This window comes from Symphalangus syndactylus, chromosome 4, assembly GCF_028878055.3.
Source record: "Symphalangus syndactylus isolate Jambi chromosome 4, NHGRI_mSymSyn1-v2.1_pri, whole genome shotgun sequence".
NCBI lineage: Eukaryota > Metazoa > Chordata > Mammalia > Primates > Hylobatidae > Symphalangus > Symphalangus syndactylus.
The window spans coordinates 142992207-143016508 of record NC_072426.2 but is presented as its reverse complement, the minus strand read 5'-3'; the positions used below and the strand labels follow the sequence as shown (position 1 = coordinate 143016508).

At 36.1% G+C, this 24302-nt stretch overlaps 1 protein-coding gene across 7 annotated transcripts in view; it reads right to left on the bottom strand.

The window, feature by feature from the left end:
• Positions 1-24302, bottom strand: part of CLCN3 (chloride voltage-gated channel 3) — a 103482-nt gene that overhangs the window by 11838 nt on the left and 67342 nt on the right. For 6 of the 7 annotated variants that reach the window (XM_055276392.2, XM_055276387.2, XM_055276394.2 and 3 more), the window contains 8 exons: positions 24173-24272; positions 22677-22864; positions 21266-21388; positions 19610-19816; positions 16235-16315; positions 14150-14695; positions 8146-8332; positions 5050-5448 (listed from right to left, as the gene is read on the bottom strand). In XM_055276392.2, the coding sequence (XP_055132367.1) occupies positions 5050-5448; positions 8146-8332; positions 14150-14695; positions 16235-16315; positions 19610-19816; positions 21266-21388; positions 22677-22864; positions 24173-24272 (1831 nt within the window). The remainder of the gene's footprint in view (positions 1-5049; positions 5449-8145; positions 8333-14149; positions 14696-16234; positions 16316-19609; positions 19817-21265; positions 21389-22676; positions 22865-24172; positions 24273-24302) is intronic. The other variant, XM_055276395.2, reaches the window with a different exon arrangement.

Genomic DNA, 24302 nt, shown 5'->3' with positions numbered 1-24302 from the left:
AAGTGGCAAAGATGGAGAAAAGTTCAGAGATCACACAAGATGGAGAAGGAAACTCAATGGAGAGAATCTGAAAATAAAATAGTCATTCAGCTTTATGTTTCTACTTTGAGTTAGTATTAAAACTGAGTATATACAGATATGATATTTGTTACAGTGAAAGTATTTTGGCTGGTCATGGTGGCTCAGGCTTGTAATCCTAACACTTTGGGAGGCCGAGGCAGGAGTATCACATGAGCCCTACAGTTCAAGACCAGCCTGGGCAACATAGGGAAACCTTGTTTCTACAAAAAAAAAAAAAAAAAAAAATTAGCCGAGCATGATGGTGGCCCCAGCTAATTGGGAGGCTGTGGAAAGATCGCTTGAGCCCGGAAGGTCAGGGCTGCAGTGAGCCATGATCATACCACTGCACTCCAGCCTGGGTGACAAAGCAAGACTCTGTCGCAAAAAGAAAAAAATATATATATTTTGAACACAAATTTTACTACAAAAACATTTAAGCCATAATAAGCATCAGTCCTAAATTGAGAAGCAGATATTACTGCAAACACTGCACTGCTTTTCACTCCTTTTGAACACTACAGACTTCTTAACTATGTTCTAACACATTTGAGTAGGAAGGCACTAAGTAAAGCCCCAGCAACTAGTACTTACTCAACCACCTTAAAAGCATGATCAAGCCGGGCGCAGTGGCTCACGTCTGTAATCCCAGCACTTTGGGAGGCCAAGGTGGGCAGATCAACTGAGGTCAGGAGTTCGAGACCAGCCTGGCCAATATGGTAAAAACCCTGTCTCTACTAAAAATACAGAATTATCCGGCATGGTGGCGCATGCCTGTAATCCCAGCTGAGGCAGGAGAATCTCTTGAACCCAGGAGGCGGAGGTTGCAGTGAGCCGAGGCTGCGCCATTGCACTCCAGCCCAGGCAACAAGAGTGAAACTCTGTCTCAAAAATAAAAAAAGCATGATCATGGCATAGAAAAGAAGTCCATTAGCAACTGACATAAATGATTTTTGAAAAATACCCATTAAGTTGCTTTTAGCTCATAACAATCTAACAACTGAAAGGTGTCTGACAACTGAATAGTGGAGTGTAAAAACTACTAGAAGTATCATTAATGGATTCACAAAATAAAAAAATGTAAAGTGTGACATCAATAGTATAAAATGTGGACGGAGAGTAAAAACTCTGTAGATTTTGTAAGCAACTGAAGTTAAGTTGTTATAAGAAATATATAGTCAAATTCATAATGCTCTAAAACTGCAGTAGGGTTTGTAAATCATTTCTAACTCTAGGATAAAAGTTGAAAGACAGAAGAATTAAGAATAACTACAGCAGGCCAGGTACAGTGGCACACGTCTCTAATCCCAGCTGCTCCGGAGGTTGAGGAGAGGGGATTGCTGAAGGCCAGGAGTTCAAGTCTACCCTGGGCAACATAGAAGACCTCATCTCTAAAACAATAATAACTATAGCTAAAATAATTCGTTAATAGATATACAAAATAAAAAGATGTGAAGTGTGACATTAAATAGAGTAACATTCTGAATTAAAACTAACCCCAATTATCAATCTTAAACACCGACAAAATAACAAACACTGTATCAATGAAATTGTACTGATTGTTTAAACATTTAATGACAAAATATGTAATTTTAGAAATTTTTAAAAAATTATTTAATGGAATGTTTCTCTTATATACAAAGTACCAGAAGTGAACATTCAATCTCTTTGACTTAAATTTGTCATTTAAAAAAATAACACTTTTCGCCAGGTTTGGTGGCTCACACTTGTAATCCCAGCACTTCAGGAGGCTGAGGCAGGTGGATCGTTTGAGCCCAGGAGCTTGAAACCAGCCTGGGCAACATGGCAAAACCTTGCCTATACAAGAAATACAAAAATTAGCCAGTCATGGTGGCGCATGCCTGTAGTCCTAGCTAATTAGGAGAGTGAAGTGGGAGGATCACCAGATGCCAGGGAAGTTGAGGATGAAGTAAGCCAAGATCGTGCCACTGCATTCCAGCCTGAGAAACAGGGTGAGATGCTGTCTGAAAAAAATAAATCACTTTTATTCTTTCATTTCATTTGGAAATTGCTAAGGAGAGGGATTTTAGATATTCTCCCCACATACAAAAAAAAATCTGAGTTAATTAGCCTGATTTAATCATTCCACAATATTTATATCACATAAACATACATACAATTTTTATCAATTAAAAATAAATAAAATTTAAAAAAACAAGTATTACTTTTACATAAATACAGTTTTTGTTTGTTTGTTTGTTTTAGAGACAGGGTCTCACTCTGGACTCTAGAGTCCCAGGGATCCTCCTGCATCAACGTTCCCAGTAGCTAGGACTACAGGTGGCACCACCACACCCAGCCAATTTTTTTTTTTTTTTGGTAGAGACAAAGGTCTTGCAATGTTACCCAAGCTGGTCTTGATTTCCTGGTGCCACACAAACCTCCCACCCTGGCCTCCCGTTTAAAATATTTTTGATGCTATTCATTCAAGGGCCTTTGAAATAAAGAACACTACAATTTTCACTTTCTTCATTTTTAAAAAAATATTTTTAGTGCTATTCATTCAAGGGCCTCTGAAACAGAGAACAACATTACAGTTTTCATTTTCTGATATAATTCAGGCTTTTTTTTTTTGAGACAGGGTTTTGCTCTTCGCCCAGGCTGGAGTGCAGTGGTAGGGCTTCCTGCAACCTCCATCTCCCAGGTTCAAGTGATTCTCCTGCCTCAGCCTCCCAAGTAGCTGGAATTATAGGCATGCGTCACCATATCCATGTATTTTTTTGTATTTTAGTAGAGGCGGGATTTCACCACATTGGCCAGGCTGGTCTCAAACTCCTGGCCTCAAGTGATCCACCTGCTTCAGCTTCCCAAAGTGCTGGGATTACAGGCATGAGCCACCATGCCCGGCCTCAGACTTTTTTTTTTTTAAAGTCTCAGCATTCCTGTTGAAATGGCCCTAATCTGAGACATCTCATTTGGATTTAATATTTTACAACATTCTGCTTTAGTATGAAACGGGAATCTATCTAGTTTAGCATATGTCAACCATCTTATTTTATGAGACAGCGTGGAAATTTTTTTGTCTTTCAATAAAGCATTTATCCTTATATATATCAATTATATGTATTATATGATGTAACTATATATAACACATACATTTTTAATTTATATACAGATCCGTACACTAGGTTTTCTATATATATAACCTATATATAATTGTTAATATTTATATAATTAATTATAAATTAACATTTACATAATATAATTTTCATATATAGATATGTATTTTTTACAGAGGATATATAAATATATATCTCTCCCATATAAAAATTACATATGTAAACATATATATGTAATTTTAAATTTATATATATATATATATAAAACCTAATATACAGGTCTGTTTTTCCCAGTTAAAAATTTAAAACTTTACAAAAACATACACGGTAAAACATTTAAGGTGTGCTTAAAAAGTCATGTGACTAACATTTCTGATGACATGGCTTGGCACCTCACCTATAGAAAGTACCCTCATTCCCTTAAACCAACCTTATCTCTTATCTCAATATTCTCTCTCTCAAGACAGTGACAAAACTTTAAAAAATACATCCACATAATCAGTGGGATAATGAATAGTTCTTAATTTCCACACTTTAAAAACATGCCTGGCCTTTTCCCCTTACATTTCTATGTAAATACCGAAATTCTGACCTCCTTTTTCTTTTCTTTGGCTGGCTACTAGTAAAAACTAGAGAATGGGAATCTTAAACAATGAAATTCTTTTCTGACTAGGTCTAGCCATGGTAATGGCTAAAAAACTAAAATGCTTGAACGGAGCCAAGCATGACAAAATACTTTGTCATCAGCTCTGGCAACTACTATTGTATTAACTAAGTAAAATTTAGAATGATGGGATTGTTAGGCCTTGAAAAATCTAAAGCTGTAGCCTGTTCCCAAACTGAACAGGGTGTTCTCTGTAGGATCTTTTTTCTTTTCCTTTCTTTTTTCTCTCTCTGCTTAACGGTTCTTACAAATTAAAGTTTCCAGTTTGATTTGAGAAACACTCCCCCACATACACTGTCTGGTCTTCTGCCATTCAAATGGCACAAAAATTATTTTTAAGTCCTTTTGCAATGGCCACAGAGGTAAGCTGGAAGGGAGATGATATGCTCACAGGAATGACCTTTCAGACAGGCCAAAGGCTTGACACTTCCATTCAGGGTCCGGTACTAAAAACTGGGGAGTAACAAAGCAATGGCTTGATGTACCTATCCTCAGTCACTTTTTAGGGGTTGGAGGAAGAGATATAAGATTGTGTCAAAAAAATATTAAGTCTTAATGGTCTCCTCATCAATATTGTAGGACTATAAGGTAAAGAGAAAAACAAATTTTAGAGAAACAGAACTATAGAAAGTTTAATTTATCTCCAAGAAATATACTATGGCTAATACCTTTAAACAGTATTTTCAGGAAAGTCTGCATAAAACACAACAGGACTGATACATTATACTTTTTCAACCTGGCATTTGATCGGAAATAAAAATCTCAGTGATTGTCACTTTAAATCAGATATTATAAATTAATATTATAATTCTAACTCCGAAGACTGATAAAGCAAAAGTGTTATTCTAATTTTATGAGACTGATGAAGATGAGATTTTCAATAACTTGTATTCCAATAAACCAACTTTATTAAATACAAGAATGTATTTGGCTGAATGCATTTAGCTAAGGTCTTATATTACATGCTGTTTTGAATAACCAAGATCAACTTATCAAGGCTTATCGGAGTGGGAAAAGAATCTGACTCTAATTTCCGGTACAATGCCAGATCAAAAGACAAAACTGTATTTAGCAGAAAACCATCCACTGAAGCATACCTTCCTTTCCTAAAGAACATTAGATTTTAAGGAACATAAAATAACGTCCCTTGCCCCCACAAATCTAATCCATTAAATGTTATTGCTTATTGCTTTCCTTTCTTCCAGAAATCCATCTCATATATACATACATATATATTTGAAAGGGTACCTATTGCAATTGTCAGGTCTCTTCTGAGGGCAAATCCCACTAATCTCTGAGATTCTTTTGACATTATGACAGGAAATCCATTGTAACTGGTTTCATTAATCATGTTTTCTATATCATCCACTGTCATATTGTCCTGTGTCAGGACAGCTAAGGGAGGATCGTTCCTTCGAGGTCTCATAACGTCAGCAGCCAGGGTGGTATGAGTGAATTCTTCTTTTGCATCCAAGAAAGGGTATCCATTTAATCGGATGTGTGCTTCATAAATGCCTTCCCTGCCAAAGGCATCTCCAACCCATTTACTGGTCATGACTGCAGCCATAAGGGGAACAATATATTCCAAGCCTCCAGTAAGCTCAAAAACAATAACCACCAGGGAGACCGTCATTCTTGTCACACCACCTGAAAAAAGTAAGCACCCAATGGTCAGGAAGGACAGGATCCTCATCATTACATTTTATTAGAATTTTTGCACTAGGCAGTTAAAACTAAATGGCAAATAGAACTCAGTCAGGGAAAAGCATTATCATCTAAAACTGCTCCTCTTTTAGGACAATAATCACTACTTTTAATAAGCTCTAGAGAAACACCAATTTTCTTTGTTTATAACAGAGAAGACTATTAAAATAACATTTTAAAAACCTGTTTATTTCATATTTAAAAAAATCAAAGCTTACCAACTAAAACAATTTTGCCATTTTGGTTTAGCACTGTAGCAAAGACATAATTTCACCCTTATAAAAGCTTATTCTAATTATTAAGGAATTTAGTAAAGCACATCATGCTTATCTTTGCTATAATTTACAAATTAAACTCATATACGGGTAGAATATTAATATAATAAATTTCTCCTCTAAATTTTTTTCAAAAACAGTAAAATATTTTGATGCCTTTGATTTACACTAACGATGCAAGTAATACCCACTCACAGAAAACTATTTGGGCCAGGCACAGTGGCTCATGCCTGTAATCTCAGCACTTTGGGAGGCCAAGGCAGGAAGATCACTTAAGTCCAGGAGTTTGAGACCAGCCTGGGCAATACAGTGAGACCCTGTCTCTACAAAAATAAAAACTAAAAAAAGTAGTCAGGCATGGTGGTGTATGTCTGTGGTCCCAGCTACTTGGGAGGCTGAGGTAGGAGGCTCGTTTGGGCAGGGGGTTGAGGCTGCAGTGAGCTCTGCCTATGGTGTTCACACTGCCTGTGGTCCCTTTCTCAGTATTCTCACTGTTATCAACCCAGTCCAAGCCCTCATGACTTTATTCCTTTTTTACTTTGTATTTTTTAAGATTTGGGGTCTCACTCAGTTGCCCAGGCTGGTCTCAAACTCCTGGGCTCCCATGATCCTCCCACCTCAGCCTCTCCAGTAGCTGGCATTACATGCATGTGCCATCGTGCCTGGCTATTCCTTAATTATAATACCATTTTATCTTACCTCCATGACTCCAGGCCCCATTACCACTGTATAAGCCATGTTCCCTGGTTAATCTTTCCTAAGTACTACTTTTACTGTGTTGCTCTTTTGCTCGAAAACCTACCAGGGCTTGTCAGTTCATACTGTATTAAGCTCAAGCTCTTCCTTTTGTTTTTTACCTAAAAATAGCAAGGAGACAGATCCTACCATATATTACATACTCTACCCTATACCAGGCATGTCCTAATCAGTTTACAAAGACTTGTTTTTCAAACTAGGCACTTATTTTACCAGGCACTATTATAACAGCTTTACATGCATTTTATCTCATATAATCCTCAAAACAATCCTAGCAGATCACCAGCTGTTATTCCTTTTTACATACAGAAAATTAAAACTTCAAGAAGGAACTTTCTCAAAGTCATCAAACTAAAAATGGCAAAGCTAGGAATGCCATAAATCTGACCAACTTCAAATATAGAATCATCCTGACATTAATCAGGTTTCTTGTCTTTTCATAATCTGTTCCTTCTCACTAATCCAACTTTATTTCCCAAAAGTACCCAAAATGTACTCTCTAGAGTCAATTTCTTCAAAGCCTCATGAATACAAAATTTATTCCCATCCTCGTTCCTTTGTCTTCACATTATAGTCTTCAACAAAGTCACCTTTTCCTTAAATTCTGCCAATCTTTTAAATAAAGCTCATGTTCTACTCTTCCTGAAGTATTTCAGCTCTTTCTTCCCCTATATTCCTACCATACTTAGACTCTTTTAACCTTGTATATATTCGTTAATATTCCTCACTATTGTATTCTCAGTGTTCGTCTTGTCTCCTCAACTTGATTAGAGTTGAGATTGGGTCCATGTTCTTTTTGTATTATTCACTGTATCTAGCACAATGCTAAAAAGAAAGTGGACATTTAATAAACACTTGCTACTTTGGTGAAAATGATTCTGTCCTTTCCTTTTAATTGATATTACATTTTTAAAGATCAATAATCACATAATTTTTATTCACTAAACAAAACTGGTCAAAATGGCAACCATTAATATTATAACCAGAGTTTAGCTAATATTTTAAATATGAAAAGCAATAACCATTTTTTCCCGCCCCAACAGACATTAAATAGACTCAAGTATTTAATGTAGGTATTTTGCTTTTCTTCTCATTAAAATGAATAGTTACCTTTTCTCATTTTGTTACAAATACACCTTAGATGATGGAGCATGGGTAAATACATCTTTTACTAAGGCTAACAATAAATCATTTCAGAACCAAAGTAAAGCTACTCTGAAACTTTGTTGCAATGCTAATCTTAGGTATCATGCTATAGTTGTTATAAGTAAGCCAAGATCCTTAACAATGAAAGAATCAAAGACCTCTTTGGTCAGGATTCAAATTAAGCTTATGTTGTACTTAGATGGCTTCTGCCATAGTGTATTAAGTTATATTACAATATGCCAATGCCATTAAATTCTTTTATTAACAAATGTTGTAAGACAGAAAACCCGTACTGTATAATACCCTAATAGTACTACTGTTTCTTATCTGTTAAAACTTTTCCTCCTGGCACCCTCCTTTACTCAACCAATCTGCCCACCAGTTAAGCAAGAATGTGTCCCACTTTCTCTTGGCTCTCTCAGACTTGCAAACATCCACACACAAGCAGACACAGCCATATTACCTAAGCATGCAGCAGCACCAACCATGGCATAAAGGCCAGGTGTAATGCAGTCGGCCCCGACCTCACACCACTCCTTAAAGATAAACCAGTCATGGTGATAGTAGGCAAGCTGCTCCACCGCAATCCCCACAATCCTTCCTGCGATCGCTCCAATAGCCATGCTGGGGATGAACAAGCCTGACGGAACCTATAACAACAACAGAACTCTTTATGGGGCAGAGATCCTCTACTCACATGCTTGAAACTTACATTCTATGCATTTATTTCTAACACTTTTGATTCTTTTCACATTGTATTAATATAGCAAAATCCTAGTACAAATAAAACTAAAGCAAAATATTGTACCTTAACAATCCCATGAATTCAGTTACAAAACAAATCACATTCTCTAGGCCAAAGAGAAAAAAATTCAAGAGTTATTTCCTTTAGCTCAAGGTAGCTCAAGGGTGCCCTAATGTCAGTTCCTAACAAAATTTTCAATAGTCCATGGTGAAATGAAAAAAAAAAAAGGACAATATGCTAGATACAATATATACTACTTGGGTGACAGTTGCAATAAAATCTTAGAATTCACCCATGTAACCAAAACCACCTGTAACCCAAAAGCTACTGAAATTAAAAAATACATATTTTTAAAAATACAATATGAAGTATTTTTCACAAAACTCAACGATTCAGTTTTAAGCACTGTCTTTTACTTCAAGATTATGAAGAAAGTGAACTTGATAAGTGTTGTACGTGGTCTGACTGCTCCACTATCTGGCTGTTCCCCGTCTCTCTCCCTCTCCTCAGGCGTCCCCATTCCCTTAGACCCAATGATACTGAAATTAGTACAACTAAGAACCCTACAATTGTCTCTAAGTGTTCAACTGAAAGCAGAAGTCACGTTTCTTGGCTGGGCGTGATCCTGCAGACTCAGTCAGCCTCATGAGTAGCTGGGACTACAGGCATGCACCACCACACCCGGCTATTTTTTTTTGTAGAGATGGGTCTTACTATGTTGCCCAGGCTAGTCTCTAACTCCTGACCTCAAGTGATCCTTTTGCCTTGGCCTCCCAAAGCATGGAGATTATAGGCGTGAACCACAGTACCTGGCCGTTTTTAGCTGTTGATATAAAGTGAGAGACGTGACTTTTTTTTGAGAGTAATCAAAGACTTTTTTTTTTTTTTAAGTAATCCTTAAATTACGCCAATCTACTCTCTCTGTGCTCTAGAAATGGACCAACATAGCCTGGATAACAGCATATCTGTTTGCGGCATGGTTTACTATTTTAAGCCCACTGTTGAGACCTACTGCTCAGACAAAAAGATTCCTTTTAAAATATTACTCATCACTAATAATGCACCTGGTCTTCCAAGAGCTCTGATGGAGATGTACAAGGAGATTCATGTTGTTTTAAAGACTAATTTTGACTTTTAAGTTTTACTGAAGAAATGCATTTCCTATGGCTACAGCTACCATAGATAGTACTTTTGTTACAGCAGGTAGCTAGTCAGGCATGAGCAGGGCAGGACAGGGATCCTCCCAACTCCACCACGAATGTCAGGCAACCATCAGGTGATGATGGTCAGATAGCTCTCACGCTATCTCTCTAAAATAATAATTGGTTGCAGCCAGTGTCAGGGAAAGGCCATCTTCCAATAGACAGAAACACCTGAAACTAGCGATCAGCAGCTTTCTGATAAGATCCCAGGAGATGGGTGAGTGGGCTCAGGCACGCACATTTAGAGGCAAAATTGCAGAGTTTAACTGAAATATGACCTCCTAGGGACATTCGGCTGGTAAGTGACGAACACCTCAGGTAAGCATGCATACAACTCCAGTAAATACACTGCGCACACTCCCCTCCCAAGTGCTAGCAGGCCACTGTGCATGTGGGCAACTCACCCCAAAAGAAAAATCAATGGAACAGGGATGCAAGATGCCGGAAGTATGCCAACATATAAAACCCTAAGTCCAAGGTCAAATGGGGCACTTGTCTTCCAAGATGCCCACTTGGCCCTCTTTCAAATGTATTTTAATTTCTTTTCATTCCCACTCTAAAGCTTTTTAATAATAAACTTTCACTCCTACTCTAAAACTTGCCTCAGTCTCTTTTTCTGCCTTACGTCCCTCAGTAGAATTCCTTCCTCTAAGAACGCAAGAGTTGAGGTTGCTGAAGATCTGTATGGTTCGCCCCTGGTAACTTGGAAACCCATCACTGATAACAACTTCTCTGATGGATCCAGGCAAAGTAAATTGAAATGTTCAAAAAGTATTCACCATTCTAGATGCCATCCAGAACATTCATGTTTCATGGGAGGAGGTCAAAATATCAATATTAACGGGAGATTGGAAGAAGTTGATTCCAACTCTCATGAATGACTCTGAGGGGTTCAAGACTTCACTTGAAGAAGTAACTACAGAGTTGTGGAAATAGCAAGAGAACTAGAATGATAAGTGTAGCCTAAAGATGTGACTGAATTGCTAGAATCTCATTTAAAAAAACTTGAATGTGTAAGGAGTTATTTCTTACGGATGAGGAAAGAAAGTGGTTTCTTGAGGTAGAATCCACTCCTGGTAAAGATGTTGTGAACATTGTTAAAAGGACAAAAGATTTTGAATTTTCCTTAAACTTAGTTGATAAAGCAGTAGCAGGGTTTGAGAGGATGACTGTAATTTTGAAAAGAAGGTCTGCTGTAGGTAAAATGTTATCAAACAGCATCACATACTACAGAGAAATCTTTCATGAAGGGAAGTGTCAATCAATGCGGCAAATTTCACTGTTATCTTAAGAATTGCTACTGCCAGTCCTACCTCTAGCAACCACCAATATCAAGGCAAGACCCTACAGAAGCCAAAACTGATTACGACTCACTGAAGACTCAGATTACTATTAGCATTTTTTAGCAATCAAGTATTTTTAAATTAAAGTATTACTTTTTTAAAAGACATAATGCTATTGTACACATAACAGACTACAGCATAGTGTAAACAGAACTTTTATATGCACTAAGAAACTAAGACTTTTATGTGACTCGCTTTATTATGATATTCACTTTATTGTGGTGCTCTGAACTGAACCTATATCTCTCAGGTCAGTCTATTTATATGAATCAATTAAAAAGAGAAAAATATTTATTAAAATCAATGAGGATAATAAATAGGGATAAGAAGCACCATAAGCAAGATCATTTAATGACTACTGAAAGAGGCCAGGTTCAGTGGCTCATGCCTATAATCCTAGCACTTTGGGAGGCCAAGGCCTCCCAAAGGATCACCTGAGGTCAGGAGTTCCAGACCAGCCTGGCCAACATGGAGAAACCACATCTCTGCTAAATATACAAAAATTAGCCAGGTGTGATGGTGCATACCTGTAATCCCAGCTACTTGGGATGCTGAGGCAGGAGAATCACTTGAACCTGGGAGGTGGAGGTTGCAGTGAGCCAAGACTGCAACACTGCCCTCTAGTCTGGGCGAAAAGGTGAGATCCTGTCTCAAAAAAAACAAAAAACCAACCAACCAACCAACCAACTACTGAAAGAGTAATAAACTCCTCTGAATATGAAATGAGCCAAACACAAAATGATGGCATGTTTTGAGTCTATTAAGATCATTAAAAGGATAAACAATAGAAAAAATCAAAGTGTGTTTTACACTCTCTTGCCAGGTATGATCCTTCAGCCAGAGCTGAGTCAAAGGTGGGACTTAACAGAGGCCTGCCAATTGCCTCCAGCTTCTTGCAGTTCAACTGACTGTGAGAAAATTGGGATTTACCCAACACTTACTTATCGTAGAAAAAAGAGCTTTAACAGCTCTTTTAACTTGATTCCCTAAGAAAAAAGGTAAAACTTTAAGGCTTTTCTATTATTATTATTATTATTATTATTTTCTTCTTATTATTTTTTGAGACAGTGTCTTGCCCTGTCACCTGGGCTGGAGTGCAGTGGCGTGATCTTGGCTCGCTGCAACCTCCGCTTCCTGGGTTGAAGTGATTCTCCTGCCTCAGCCTCCCAAGTAGCTGGGATTACAGGCACCTGCCACCACGCCTGGCTAATTTTTGTATTTTTAGTAAAGATGGGGTTTCACCACGTTAGCCAGGATGGTCTTGATCTCCTGACATCGTGATCTGCCTGCCTCGGCCTCCCAAAGTGCTGGGATTATAGGTGTGAGCCACTGCGCCTGGCCAGGCTTTTCTATTATTTAACTCTTGATACTCAGTGGACTTAGGACAACAGAAAAGAGACCTTATTTCAAAAACTAATACCACTCTAATTTTGTAGAAACAAAGCTGTTATTCCACATTAATTTACATCTATAAAAGCGCATTACCACTAGCAAATACTATTACATGAAGTACAGGGGTAGTAATTTAAAGAACAAGAATAAGCTGATATGTGCTTCCCCATATATATCACTGATAGTCACAGAAGAAATTATATTTACTCATAGACCATTAATCAACACATTTTGTTATTTTATAAATCCAAAAGAAGCAATGTCTCAGGGCATAAGGCCCAGCTGCCTTAATTTCTTGATGGAAAAAGGCATGTATTTACAGATCTAGTAATTTAACTGAGTCTGCGTTGTCCTTTCAAGCTAACACCCTGTACTGGTATGAGGCAGAATAATGGCTCCTCAAAGATGTCCATAGCTTAATTCCCAGAACCTGTGATTACATTACGTTGCATGGCAAGGAGGAATTAAGGTTGCAGAAAGAAAGTTTCGAAGTAGCTGACCTTGAAAAAGGAGATTATTTTCTGATTTATCTGGGTGGGCCTAAAGTAATCACAAAGATTTTTCAAATGTGGAAGGGAGATTTAGCAGAGTTTGTGTAAGAGTGATGAGACAAGAGAAAGACTTGACCAGCCATTGCTGGCTTTGAAGATGCAAATAGAACTGCCAGGAGCCAAGGAATGCTGGCAGCTTTTAACAGCCAGAAAAGGCAAAAAAACAGACTCTCTCCTACAGCCTCCAGAATTTTAGCACAGTGAGATCCATTTCAGACTTTTGATTTGCAGAACTGTAAGATATTAAATTTGTGTGGCTTTTAAGCCATTAAGTTGTGGTAATTTATTACAGCAGCAATAGGAAACTAATAAAAGTGGTTTTAAAACATGATCATGAATTCTCTGACACTTAGTCCCAATAAGTGTATGTCCCTCCTCTGAATGTGGGCGGGCCTCTGTTACTGCCTCAATGAATGGAATAAAACAAGTCATGCTGCAAGACTTCATTGGCTACATTAAAAACAGCCCTCTTGGGAATCCTAAACTATAAGAAATCCAATTCCCTGAGGCCACCACCCTAGAAAACCAGAGAGAGAGAGGAAAAAGAAAGCGAGAGAAAGAGAGAGAGACAGCGGGAGAGAGCACAAGAGACAGAGTATGCATGATTGATCCCAGGAGCCCAGGTGTCTGAATCTTTTCAGCCTAGGTGCTAGTCATGAATGAAGAAGTCTTTAAACTATACTCAAGAATTTAACTGTATACTTAAAAATAATTAAGAGTATAATTGGATTGTTTGTAACACAAGGGATAAATGCTTGAGGTGATGGATACTGCATTTACCCTGAGATTATTATGCACTCCATGCCTCTATCAAAATATTTCATGTACCCCAAAACTATATATAGCTACTGTGTACTCACAAAACAGTTTTTTAAAAAGGAAATGAAAAAAAAGAAGCTTTGAGATGATTAGCCCTCGCCACATCTAATAACAACTATATGAAAGACCACAAGCAAAAATTGCCCAGTTGACCCCTTCCCAAGTCGTTGACCCAATATCAAGAACGAAATAAGTAGTTACCTTAAGCTGCTAAGTTTTGGGGGTAATTTGTTAAATAGCAACAGATAACATGGTCAACAATACATGCTAAGGAATTATCTTTTTCATTACTTAAAATTAAACTCAAAAGATAAGTACTTTCTTCAGTCATTTATGAAACAACAACTCTCTCATTCCACATATAAGTTTTGAACATGCCAAAATTACCCAAATATCACCTCACATTAGCACTTACCTTGATGCCAAAAGTGAATACTGTCATTATGATTTTAAATATGAGTGCCAGGCATAACTGCCATATAGCTGAATATACTCCAATGCCTGCTGGACGATCAGGAATGTCATCGACAATTTTACTGGCATTCATGTCATTTCTGTAGTCACAAAGAGAAGAGGATTCCAGGGGACCACAGTCTGTAAAAAGCTCTTTGATCAGTTCACTGGTGTTTAGCCTAGTGTATGGATTAGGGAAGGCTATCACAGCAGTAATGGCTGCAACAATAATGACTTCCAGAACGGGATACTTTCCAAATTTGGTTGACTTGCGTCGACGACACCAGGCAATATTTGCCCTAATGAAAAAGGCTCCCCAAAGCCCTCCAAATACCCCTAGGAGAATAAAAGGAAACAGTTCAAAAAGGTACCATGGTGTATGATACTCCACATAAAAAAGGACCAGACGGCTGTTACCAAATGGATTGATGGACCTCAAAACAAATGCAGCCACTAAAGCAGCAAAAAATGATCTCCATAAAGTTTTGAGAGGAAAATAATAGCTAACCTAAAAAAAAGAAAAGGAAAAGAAAAATTAATGCTATAATTTTATAAGATGTTTCTGATATAACTTGAATGGTAAATATCCTAGCTCTAAATTTTGCTGTAGTTAGAATTTACATGTAATGGATTTTACTGTAATAAGAAAAATTGATGTTATTATTATTTTTGGAGATGGTGATCATCATTACAAATTGACAGTATCAACTGATCATAAATATCTAATAAATACTAATAGAATACCTAGTGCTGTTTTATTTTCAAAATGAGTTTCACATTCAATTCAATCGTGGTAGTTAAAAATAAATGTACCATCACCAACTCCTGTTAGCTTATAATGCATTTAATTTATCTCTTCTACATTAAAAAAGGAAAAAAGAATACAAACAACTAAAAGAAAAAAGTAAATTTAAAAACATTCTTGAAATAAAATAGTTAAATTCATAGAAGTAGAGAGTAGAATAGGGGTTACCAGAGGCTGGGGGTTGGGGAGGTGAACAGGGAAAGGGGAGACATTAGTCAATGGGTATGAACTTACAGAGGAGGAATAAGTTCTGGTGTTCTATTGTACAGTAAGGTGACTACAGTTAATAATGTGTATTATATATTTCAAAATAGCTAAAAGAGAGGATTTTAAATGTTCTCACCACCACAAGGACACAATAAATATTTGAGGATTTGCTAATCACTCTGATTTGATTATTCCACAATGTATACATGTATAGACACATCACATTATACCCCATAAACAAAAACAATTATTATTTGTCAAAAAAATTTAAAAAAAAATTCCTAGTTACATTTTTATGTAAAAAGAAAAGTCTTAAACACCTATTAAAAAAACAAAAACAAAATAATCCACTGAAGTGACTAAAGTTATTTCCTTAAACATCAGTAACTTAACTTAAACATCAGTATCAGAAATAATCACATGGGAAAGACTTTAAAACACAACATAGGAATTGATTAAAATTTTTTAAACAAAAACTACTTGGAAGGCTGAGGCAGGAGAATCACTTGAACCCAGGAGGCGGAAGTTGCAGTGAGTCAAGATCACGCTATTGCACTCCAGCCTGGGCAACAAGAGCGAAACTCCGTCTCAAAAACAAAAACAAAAACAAAAATAAAAACAAAACAAAACACACACACACACACACACACACACACCACACACACAGCCTGGCCAACATGGCGAAACCCCATCTCTAATAAAAATACAGAATTTAGCCAATGGAAATAGATTGTTTCACATGTCCTCTATTAAGTCAACTTCACATCTTCTTACTTTTAAATATGTCAACAAAGTAAAGTTAGATTTTAAATAATTACTAATATTTATACATGAATAAATTAAAAATAGTTTCCTCTAGTTATGAAGCATGAATAACATTTACTTTTTATGTAAGAATGAGTAGAAAACAACTTTAGAAAAATAAATTTGAAAACAAAGTCTCTACCTATTACATCATCTATAAAACTGAAATGTGTGAAATATATTTGTAATGGTAATTATATATAATTTTAATTGTTGTATTTTTTTACCTACCTCCTCCAGGCTAAAAAGAACTCCTCCAATTGGTGCACCAAAAGCTACAGAAACCCCTGCAGCTGAGGCAGCTGATAGCACCTAGAAAGAGGATATGGCTCATTTCATAATTTTGTAGAAATTCAAATGTACCAAATAAAAATTCTTCATGTTACTTGAATTTTCCAAATGGATTTTCTGAACTTAACTTGCATGTTTCCTTGCTCCCTAAGCAAAGGGTAAGTATTCATTTCTTCTATTAAGATTTGTTTCTTTCTCCTGTGCTTTAATTGAAAGGTCAGTCATGCATTTACTATTCAGTTAAAAAAACATTTTTTGCCAGATATACTAATGTGAATAGGGTGTAAAGAAGAGGAAGCAATGAATATAGACAATTTTCAAGATGTATGTTTGTGTAGATAAGAGGGGAGGGCAGTAACTGGGATGGGGGGCTTTTTTAAATAGGATATCATTTCTTCAAATTTTAGAGCTAACTGCTCCACCATAAATACTCTATTCCAAATCCTAGCAAGATATGCAGGGAACTGAAGACCTTGTAAGATTCTCTATATTTTCACTACCCTATGCCCTCTGAAATACTGCTAAAATACTATCAATCTAGATAGTCTCATTCTGAAAGCACACAGAACAGCTCCTCAAGTTACAGTCTCACCAACCAACACCTCTACACAAAAATTAAAGGAAAAGAAAAATCCAAGGACACTCTTCCGTGTCCTCTCTCCAGCTCCCCAGTCTATCAGATGGTAATGGTCTACTTCCCACCAGTATGAAGCCAACTACACCTATAATTTCACTAGGGTTTTATTTGTAATTATTTTTCTAAGAGTCTGTATTCCTTTATTTTTTTCGAGACAGAGTTTCTCTCTTGTCTCTCAGGCTGGAGTGCAATGGTGTGGTCTCAGCTCACTGCAACCTCCACCTCCTGGGTTCAAGTGATCCTCCTGCCTCAACCTCCCGAGTAGCTGGGATTACAGGTGCCCGCCACCACACCCAGCTAATTTTTGTATTTTTAGTAGAGACGGGGTTTCACCATGTTGGCCAGGCTGGTCTCGAATTCCTGACCTTAGGTGATCTGCCTGCCTCGACCTCCCAAAGTGCTGGGATTATAGGCGTGAGCCACCACGTCCAGCCAAGTGTCTGTATTCCTTTCACTATTTTCATGCAGCAAATATCCAAGGCTACCTAACGTATTTCTTCAAATGGTCAATTGTTACATTTCCAGAAGAGAAATTATAAATAATCAAAATTAAGCTGTAAATGGTTAAGACCATGAACTCCATAGTCAGGCTGCTGTGTTGAAATCATGGCTCTGCTACTTACTAGCTGTATGACTATGGGTAGATAACCTAACCTGTATGTGCCTCAGTTTTCTCTTCTCTAAAATGGAAATGTGATAATATTACTTAGCTCTTAAGGATTGAGTAAATATATAGCGAGTGCTTTAGAACAGTGCCTGGCATCCAGTAAATACTTTATAAAAGTTTGGTGAATTAAAAATAAATAAATATTTGTTTTAATCAAATTGTTGGCATTAGAATGTAGACTCTGCTTATTTGGGGAGGAAAGGGAGCAAATTTAACTTCTTTTTTTTTCTCCACTAAAACGAATGCAGACATATTTATTTGAATGTCCTGATCCTGCATTTACAACCAAACTAACACCTATGTATCTATAACTCATAAACACATTTTAATCCATTTCGTACGTATCTAAGAAGCATTTAATTTAAAAATATCAATGCTCTCCCCTCTTGTCTACACAAAACTATGGGACCTTAATGCTTTCAACTAACCGTGAATTCTTGCCATTTATATATACACTAAGGTGACAGAATAACAACATATTAAACATTAACTAATCATTACAGTATGAACATTAAAATTTAGGTAAACTTAATTTCTAAAACATCTAATAAATTACATTTTTTGAACTTAGAATAAGTAAAAGTCTTACCAAAAAATATAAAGGTACAACAGAAAGTAATGGAACTGAATTGAGGAGGCAAATGCTCTAGCTCCATCTTAGCCACTAACTTGCTATGCTACAGGATGGTTTTGAGTTTTGTTTTGAACACACACAAATATATACCCACATAGTCGTAAGGGCAGTAATGTAGATAAGACCACAGACTTTGGAGTCAAAGAAAAATGAATTTTAATCCACGTTCCGTCACTAACTAGGTATGTGGTCTCAGCCAAGTTAGGTAGCTGTTTTCAGCCCTAGTTTCCTAATCTCTAAATGAGGATAACGGGGCCATATTACTAAATTACTGCGAAATTAAGTATTAAAATCCAAGTAAAGTATCTGCCACAGTACCAGATACACAGAAAGTAATCAATAATGCTAGCTATTTTTGTTATAAAGTACTGGAATCACAATTATTCAGAGATGAAACTATGACAATCTGAAGTATTCCACTTTTGGGATATCTACGTCCAATGCAAGGACAATATTTTAATGCGAACATTAAAATGCACTAGAATTATTTCAATTGTAGATTAAACAGTTTGATAAAATATTCTACTTTTTTGGTTATAGTACATAAAAAAACCCAACAAGATGAAAAGGTTATGCCAGTATTTAATGAGATGTTTTTTAAAAAATCCTATCTTAAAAACCCAAAGATCTCCATACCATCTAGTGCTGTAGATTTAGATTTGGAAAATAGGAAGGGACTGGGCTCCCAAAGTCTAGAGCTAATATAAAGGACTCAGGAAAATGCCCAGAGCAATATGGAAACATCAGAGGAAATCCATAATATATATAAGGTTTCAAGGTCTTGTAGAAGATCTCAGGCTGGCCTAAAGAAACGGTAAAAGAAATTGCCTTAAACAATCAAATGAAAAGGATTTTCTGTAATCTCTTTAATGTGAATTTCTGATTTAAACTTCAAGAGCTTCTAAAGGCCCTCAGAACTTCCCCATGGCACTGGATAGCATTTTTCATATCACACACCACTTACACTGGCACCAGACACTGCCTCCAGGAGGAAAACACAGCTATTAAGATTTCCCAACCTCTTAATGTTGAAAGTAAGAGTGAAAAACAAAGCTAAGCTTAGAAAACACTTCAGAAGGGGAAAGATGGAAGGTAAAGTGAAAACAGGAAGATATTCATGAAATGCAACTGAAACCCAATGGACACCAGCTGTCTATCTAAAGCTTCTCTAAAATTTAAGACTAACTGAGCAGCACTGGGAATGGATTCTAGAAAGATGTTATAGATTATTCAGGAAAAACAAAATTAGCACAAATTAATCTCAAAATTTTTTATCTGAATTCAGAATTTATTATTTTTACACTAAGAAATTCTTTACTTAAATAAATACTATATAATATATATTTTTCAGTCAAGTTAACTACAAAAGACACTTACCTCCCTTTTTTTAGCTTCGTTTGTGCTATACTTTGGAAAGAGGTAGGAAAAGATATTTCCACAGCAACAGGCAACATGTACCAGGGGACCTTCTTTTCCTAAACTCAGACCTGATGCCACAGCCAGGACTAATGTGATGGTTTTAATCATTAAAGTCCATTTTCCCAAGTAACCTCTGATGATGAATCCACTTAAAATAGTTTTAATCTACAAGGCAAAGATTAAGGAAGCTTAATGTCCTTTAAGAAACATGAGAATATTAACGAATCCAAGTTATTTTCTTGTTTTATGCACAAAAACGACCTTACAAATTTTAGCAACCTATAGAAAAATTTAATTTTTTGAAAACTTTACCTGTAATGCTAAACAGAATAAATTGATATTATAATCTAATTCTCTACCCAAGAAAGGACAGAGGGCAACTCTATCTCAGGAACAAAATCAAAATATCAGGCCATGTTAAAATGAATACAGACCTTAACTATAAGGATTATAATTACATAACCAAAAAAAAGGGCAAATTTGGATATTTCTGTTGTAAAAATAAGCATAATATTTTAAATATATTTCAGATATTATGTTAGAAATAAGAATATTATGTTTTCTCTGAGTACTGTAATTATGTGGAATAGTTTTTTATGTATCAAGAAGGATGAATGACAACTGTTATATACTACATGATATTGCTTTTTATGAAAGATATTCTTAATACAACCTTAAAGATCACTACAATTCCATTTTAAAAAGAAATGTTAGGAAAAAGTTGGTAACTTACTTAACTACAGAAAAATAAAAGAGAAAAGAAATAAGTTCAAATCAAGTTCAATCAATCCTATGTATAACTCTACTTTATTGTGATGAAAAATAAAACCCAAAAGTTTGTACTATTGACTCACTGTGATTAACTACTTTCTCAAAGCATAAAATGGCCAAATTCAAGAATATTTAACTTATCTAATCAAAAGGTAATTATAAAAAGAGAATGAATGTATCAAAATCAGGGTCACAGCCAGGTGTGGTAGCTCACGCCTGTAATACCAGCACTTTGGGAGGCTGAGGCGGGTGATCACTTGAGGTTAGGAGTTTGAGACCAGCCTGGACAACATGGTGAAACCCCATCTCTACTAAAAAAAATACAAAAATTAGTGGGGCATGGTGACACGTGCCTGCAATCGCAGCTACTCAGGAGGCTGAGACACAAGATTTGCTTGAGCCTGGGACGCAGAGGTTGCAGTGAGCTGAGATCGCGCCACTGCACTCCAGTCTGCGTGACAGTGCAAGACTCAGTCTCAAAAAAAAAAAAAAAAATCAGGGTCATAACAGCAAAATAACAACTAATCCATCAAAAAACATTAGGTCAAAAGATACTTTTTCCAGGCTCTTGATGTTTAACTAAATAGTCTGAAAATTTGCCTAGTCATGTGTTAAATTAGTGGTGAGAGAAAAAAAATCAGCCTCCACAGTAAATGACCAAATGACTATGGGAAACAATATTTTTCAATGATGTCTACCATCAGCTTATACTTTAAAAATTTTTTTTTCATATTATGAACAAACTATCCCTTTCCTTCAGACAAGCCAACTTTTATTATCACTAAGGGCAAAAAGATAAGCATCACAATAATGTTTAATGACACTAAATATTACTTGGCTTACCTCTGGAATTCCAGAGCCACAGGCATATGGAGCAAATACCTTTACCAGGGAAACTGCAAGAAAGGCAAAACTCAAGGCCCAGAAGATGTACATTATGTAGTTCATGATATAAGAACCAGGACCCTAAAAAGAAAATAGTTCAAGAGTATGAATTTAATTTACATTGCACATCTAATGCAAATGCTTGTCATAAGAAACTTCAGTAAATGGCCAGGCATGGTGGCTCACGCCTGTAATCCCAGCACTGGGAGGCTGAGGCAGGTGGATCACCTGAGGTCAGGAGTTCGAGACTAGCTTGGCCAACATGGTGAAACCCCATCGCTACTAAAAATACAAAAATTAGCTGGGCATGGTGGCGCATGCCTGTAATACCAGCTACTCGGGAGGCTGAGGCAGAAGAATCGCTTAGACCCTGGAAGCGGAGGTTGCAATGAGCCAAGATCATGCCATGCACTCCAGCCTGGGCAACAGAGTGAGACTCCATCCCCCTGGCCAAAAAAAAAAAGAAAGAAAAGAAACTTCAGTAAAATAAGTACAAGTCTCCTGGTTTATTTCCACAATAATAGAAACTTTATATGAACAAAATATTTAAGTAGAATCCAAAAATTAATGCCTATATATACCAAGGAGCCTTAAGCCCATTTAATCTTTTTCCTAATCCCTAAAGTGTTGTTACCAACACATCTCAGCTATACTTCAATCTCTGCCTACAAACCACTTTTTGGAAACAGTGGAAACAAATTGCATCACCACTCAGATTTCATTCTATTGCAACTTTCCAGAAGATCATTAAACTCAATTCAATTAAGCCAGGTAAACAGCATAGTACTCATCTTACCACAAATGTATATGTTTTAGCTCTAAGTTCAGCTAAAACAAAATTTAAAAAATATATCCGTCATCATGTAAAAAATATACAAATAACATCCTAAGTTCTAAAATGTTCTTTGTAGATCATAGTAAATCAATCATTTAAATGCTGTAATGCCACAAATAAAAACGTCTGATTGTCTTCAATGTTATCTCTACGTAGGTTGATTTTACTAAATTATTTGATAATCATACTTTCATAATTCAAACTTCCCAATCTTAGTAATATATTAGTTTTAATAACTTGACTTTTTAGTAACTTTACACAGATCTTACTGCAATAACTATCACTTCTTTTCTACTACAGCTCAAATATATTTGCACCACAATCCAGAGGATGTTATATGACTATGCAGTTAACTAATAAAAAAGCTTCTTGAAACAATACTGCACTTAATTCTTTCTTGCTGCAATGTGTTAAGGGTGGATCCACTTAATGTGTATGCAATCATCTAATATGTGATTAATTCTATAATTAAATGAATTGGAAACATTTTGCTATATCAATTATTAATTCATCTTGAGACAAAGCAAGACTTACCTCTGCTTGACCTATGATTAATTCTGCCCATGTTTTCCACTGTGGACATTTATCCCTCTCTTCAAATGTTGTTTCATTAGATCCCCAACAGCACTGTTCGTGGTTGTACCACAACGCACTAAGGCAAATGCCCTCCTTTAGGTCAGTCATCCAATCGGCAGCAATGTCTATTAATCCAGCCAATGCCCCTGTAAAAATATGTTGGAGATGGTAAAAAAAAAAAAGTCAATTTTTTGGGAGTCGAGAACAATCTAGTTAAAAGGCAAGTGGAAAGCAGGAGACTCCTAAATAAAGGGTCATTTATGAACTACATATAAATTTAAGATTTTCAAATTTTAGTTACAAACATATATTTTAAAAGTGTAAAGAGTTATTTTTACAATAAAAGTGCTATTTTTGTTTGGAATTTTAAAAAGTTACATCATTCAAATTAATTGTGATCTGAAAAACAGTGTTTAAAAGATACTAAAATACGTTCAAAAGACAGCTACTTGGCAGGAGGTTCACAAATCTAATTTTCAATCGATAATTAACAGACTTATAAATGATGTCAATCTCATTAAAATTTAATGTCCATTAGAAATAATTATTGAAACTCATAGGAATAATATTTATATTTTCTTAAATTACAGAAAACCATATATCAAGATTATTTTATTGTGAGAATATAAAACATACACAAATTTATGGTCAAATCTGGGTCCTTCTTATATAAAGAGATCAGTGGGTTACATACATAGAGGCCATAAAATTATTATGCATGCCAATTAGAATTATCAGTACTTTATTCTCTACAAAAATTTTAATCTTTGTGGTCTTCTGAACATAATCTTCCATCATGGAAGCTGAAAGTGATTATAACAGTGCTTAAGATTTGTTTTCAGGTCCTCAACAGCTCTTTCTTAAAATCTCACACATGGGACTTTGTGGCCATGCTGTATAGCAGGGTGATGAAGGGGATAGGTCTTGAGATAGAAGGCTTTAATTCAAATCCTGGTTTAGCCATTTACTAAACTGTATGACCTCAGTCAAACTAAGTTACTTTTCTTCTGCTTCAGTCTCCTCATCTGTAAAATGGTGATAACGACAGCACTGGTACCACAGGATTGCGGTGAGGTTTAAATACATGTCAAGTTTTTAGAACAGTGTACAACACATAGGAAGTACTCAATAAATATTAGCTATTTATTACGATGTTAATATCAAAAGATACTTTATTGATCATCTGATCCAAACCACTTATTTTACAGATATAGAAACTGAGTCCAGAAAGATCAACCAAGCTGGATAAACACGTAAAGTGACAGAGCCAAGACTAGACTTGGAAACCTCCTGCCTCCTAGTCTTATATTTAAGAAGATTTTTTGAAGAAGAGAAACAAATGTTTTTTAAAATCCAATGGTACCTGAAAAAAAACTGAGGGAAGGACGGAAGGAGGGAAGAACAGTTTATACTTCTGTTAACTAAAAAAGGATTGCTTGAAAAATTTTCTTTACCTGATGCCAATCCTGTTAGTGTTACTACTAGCCATCCTGACCACGCATCATACAAACTTTTTGTCATTTCCCATGCTGATTCTTTCTTTTTGCTGTTGATCTGAAATTAGAAATGTTTATGCTTCATTTT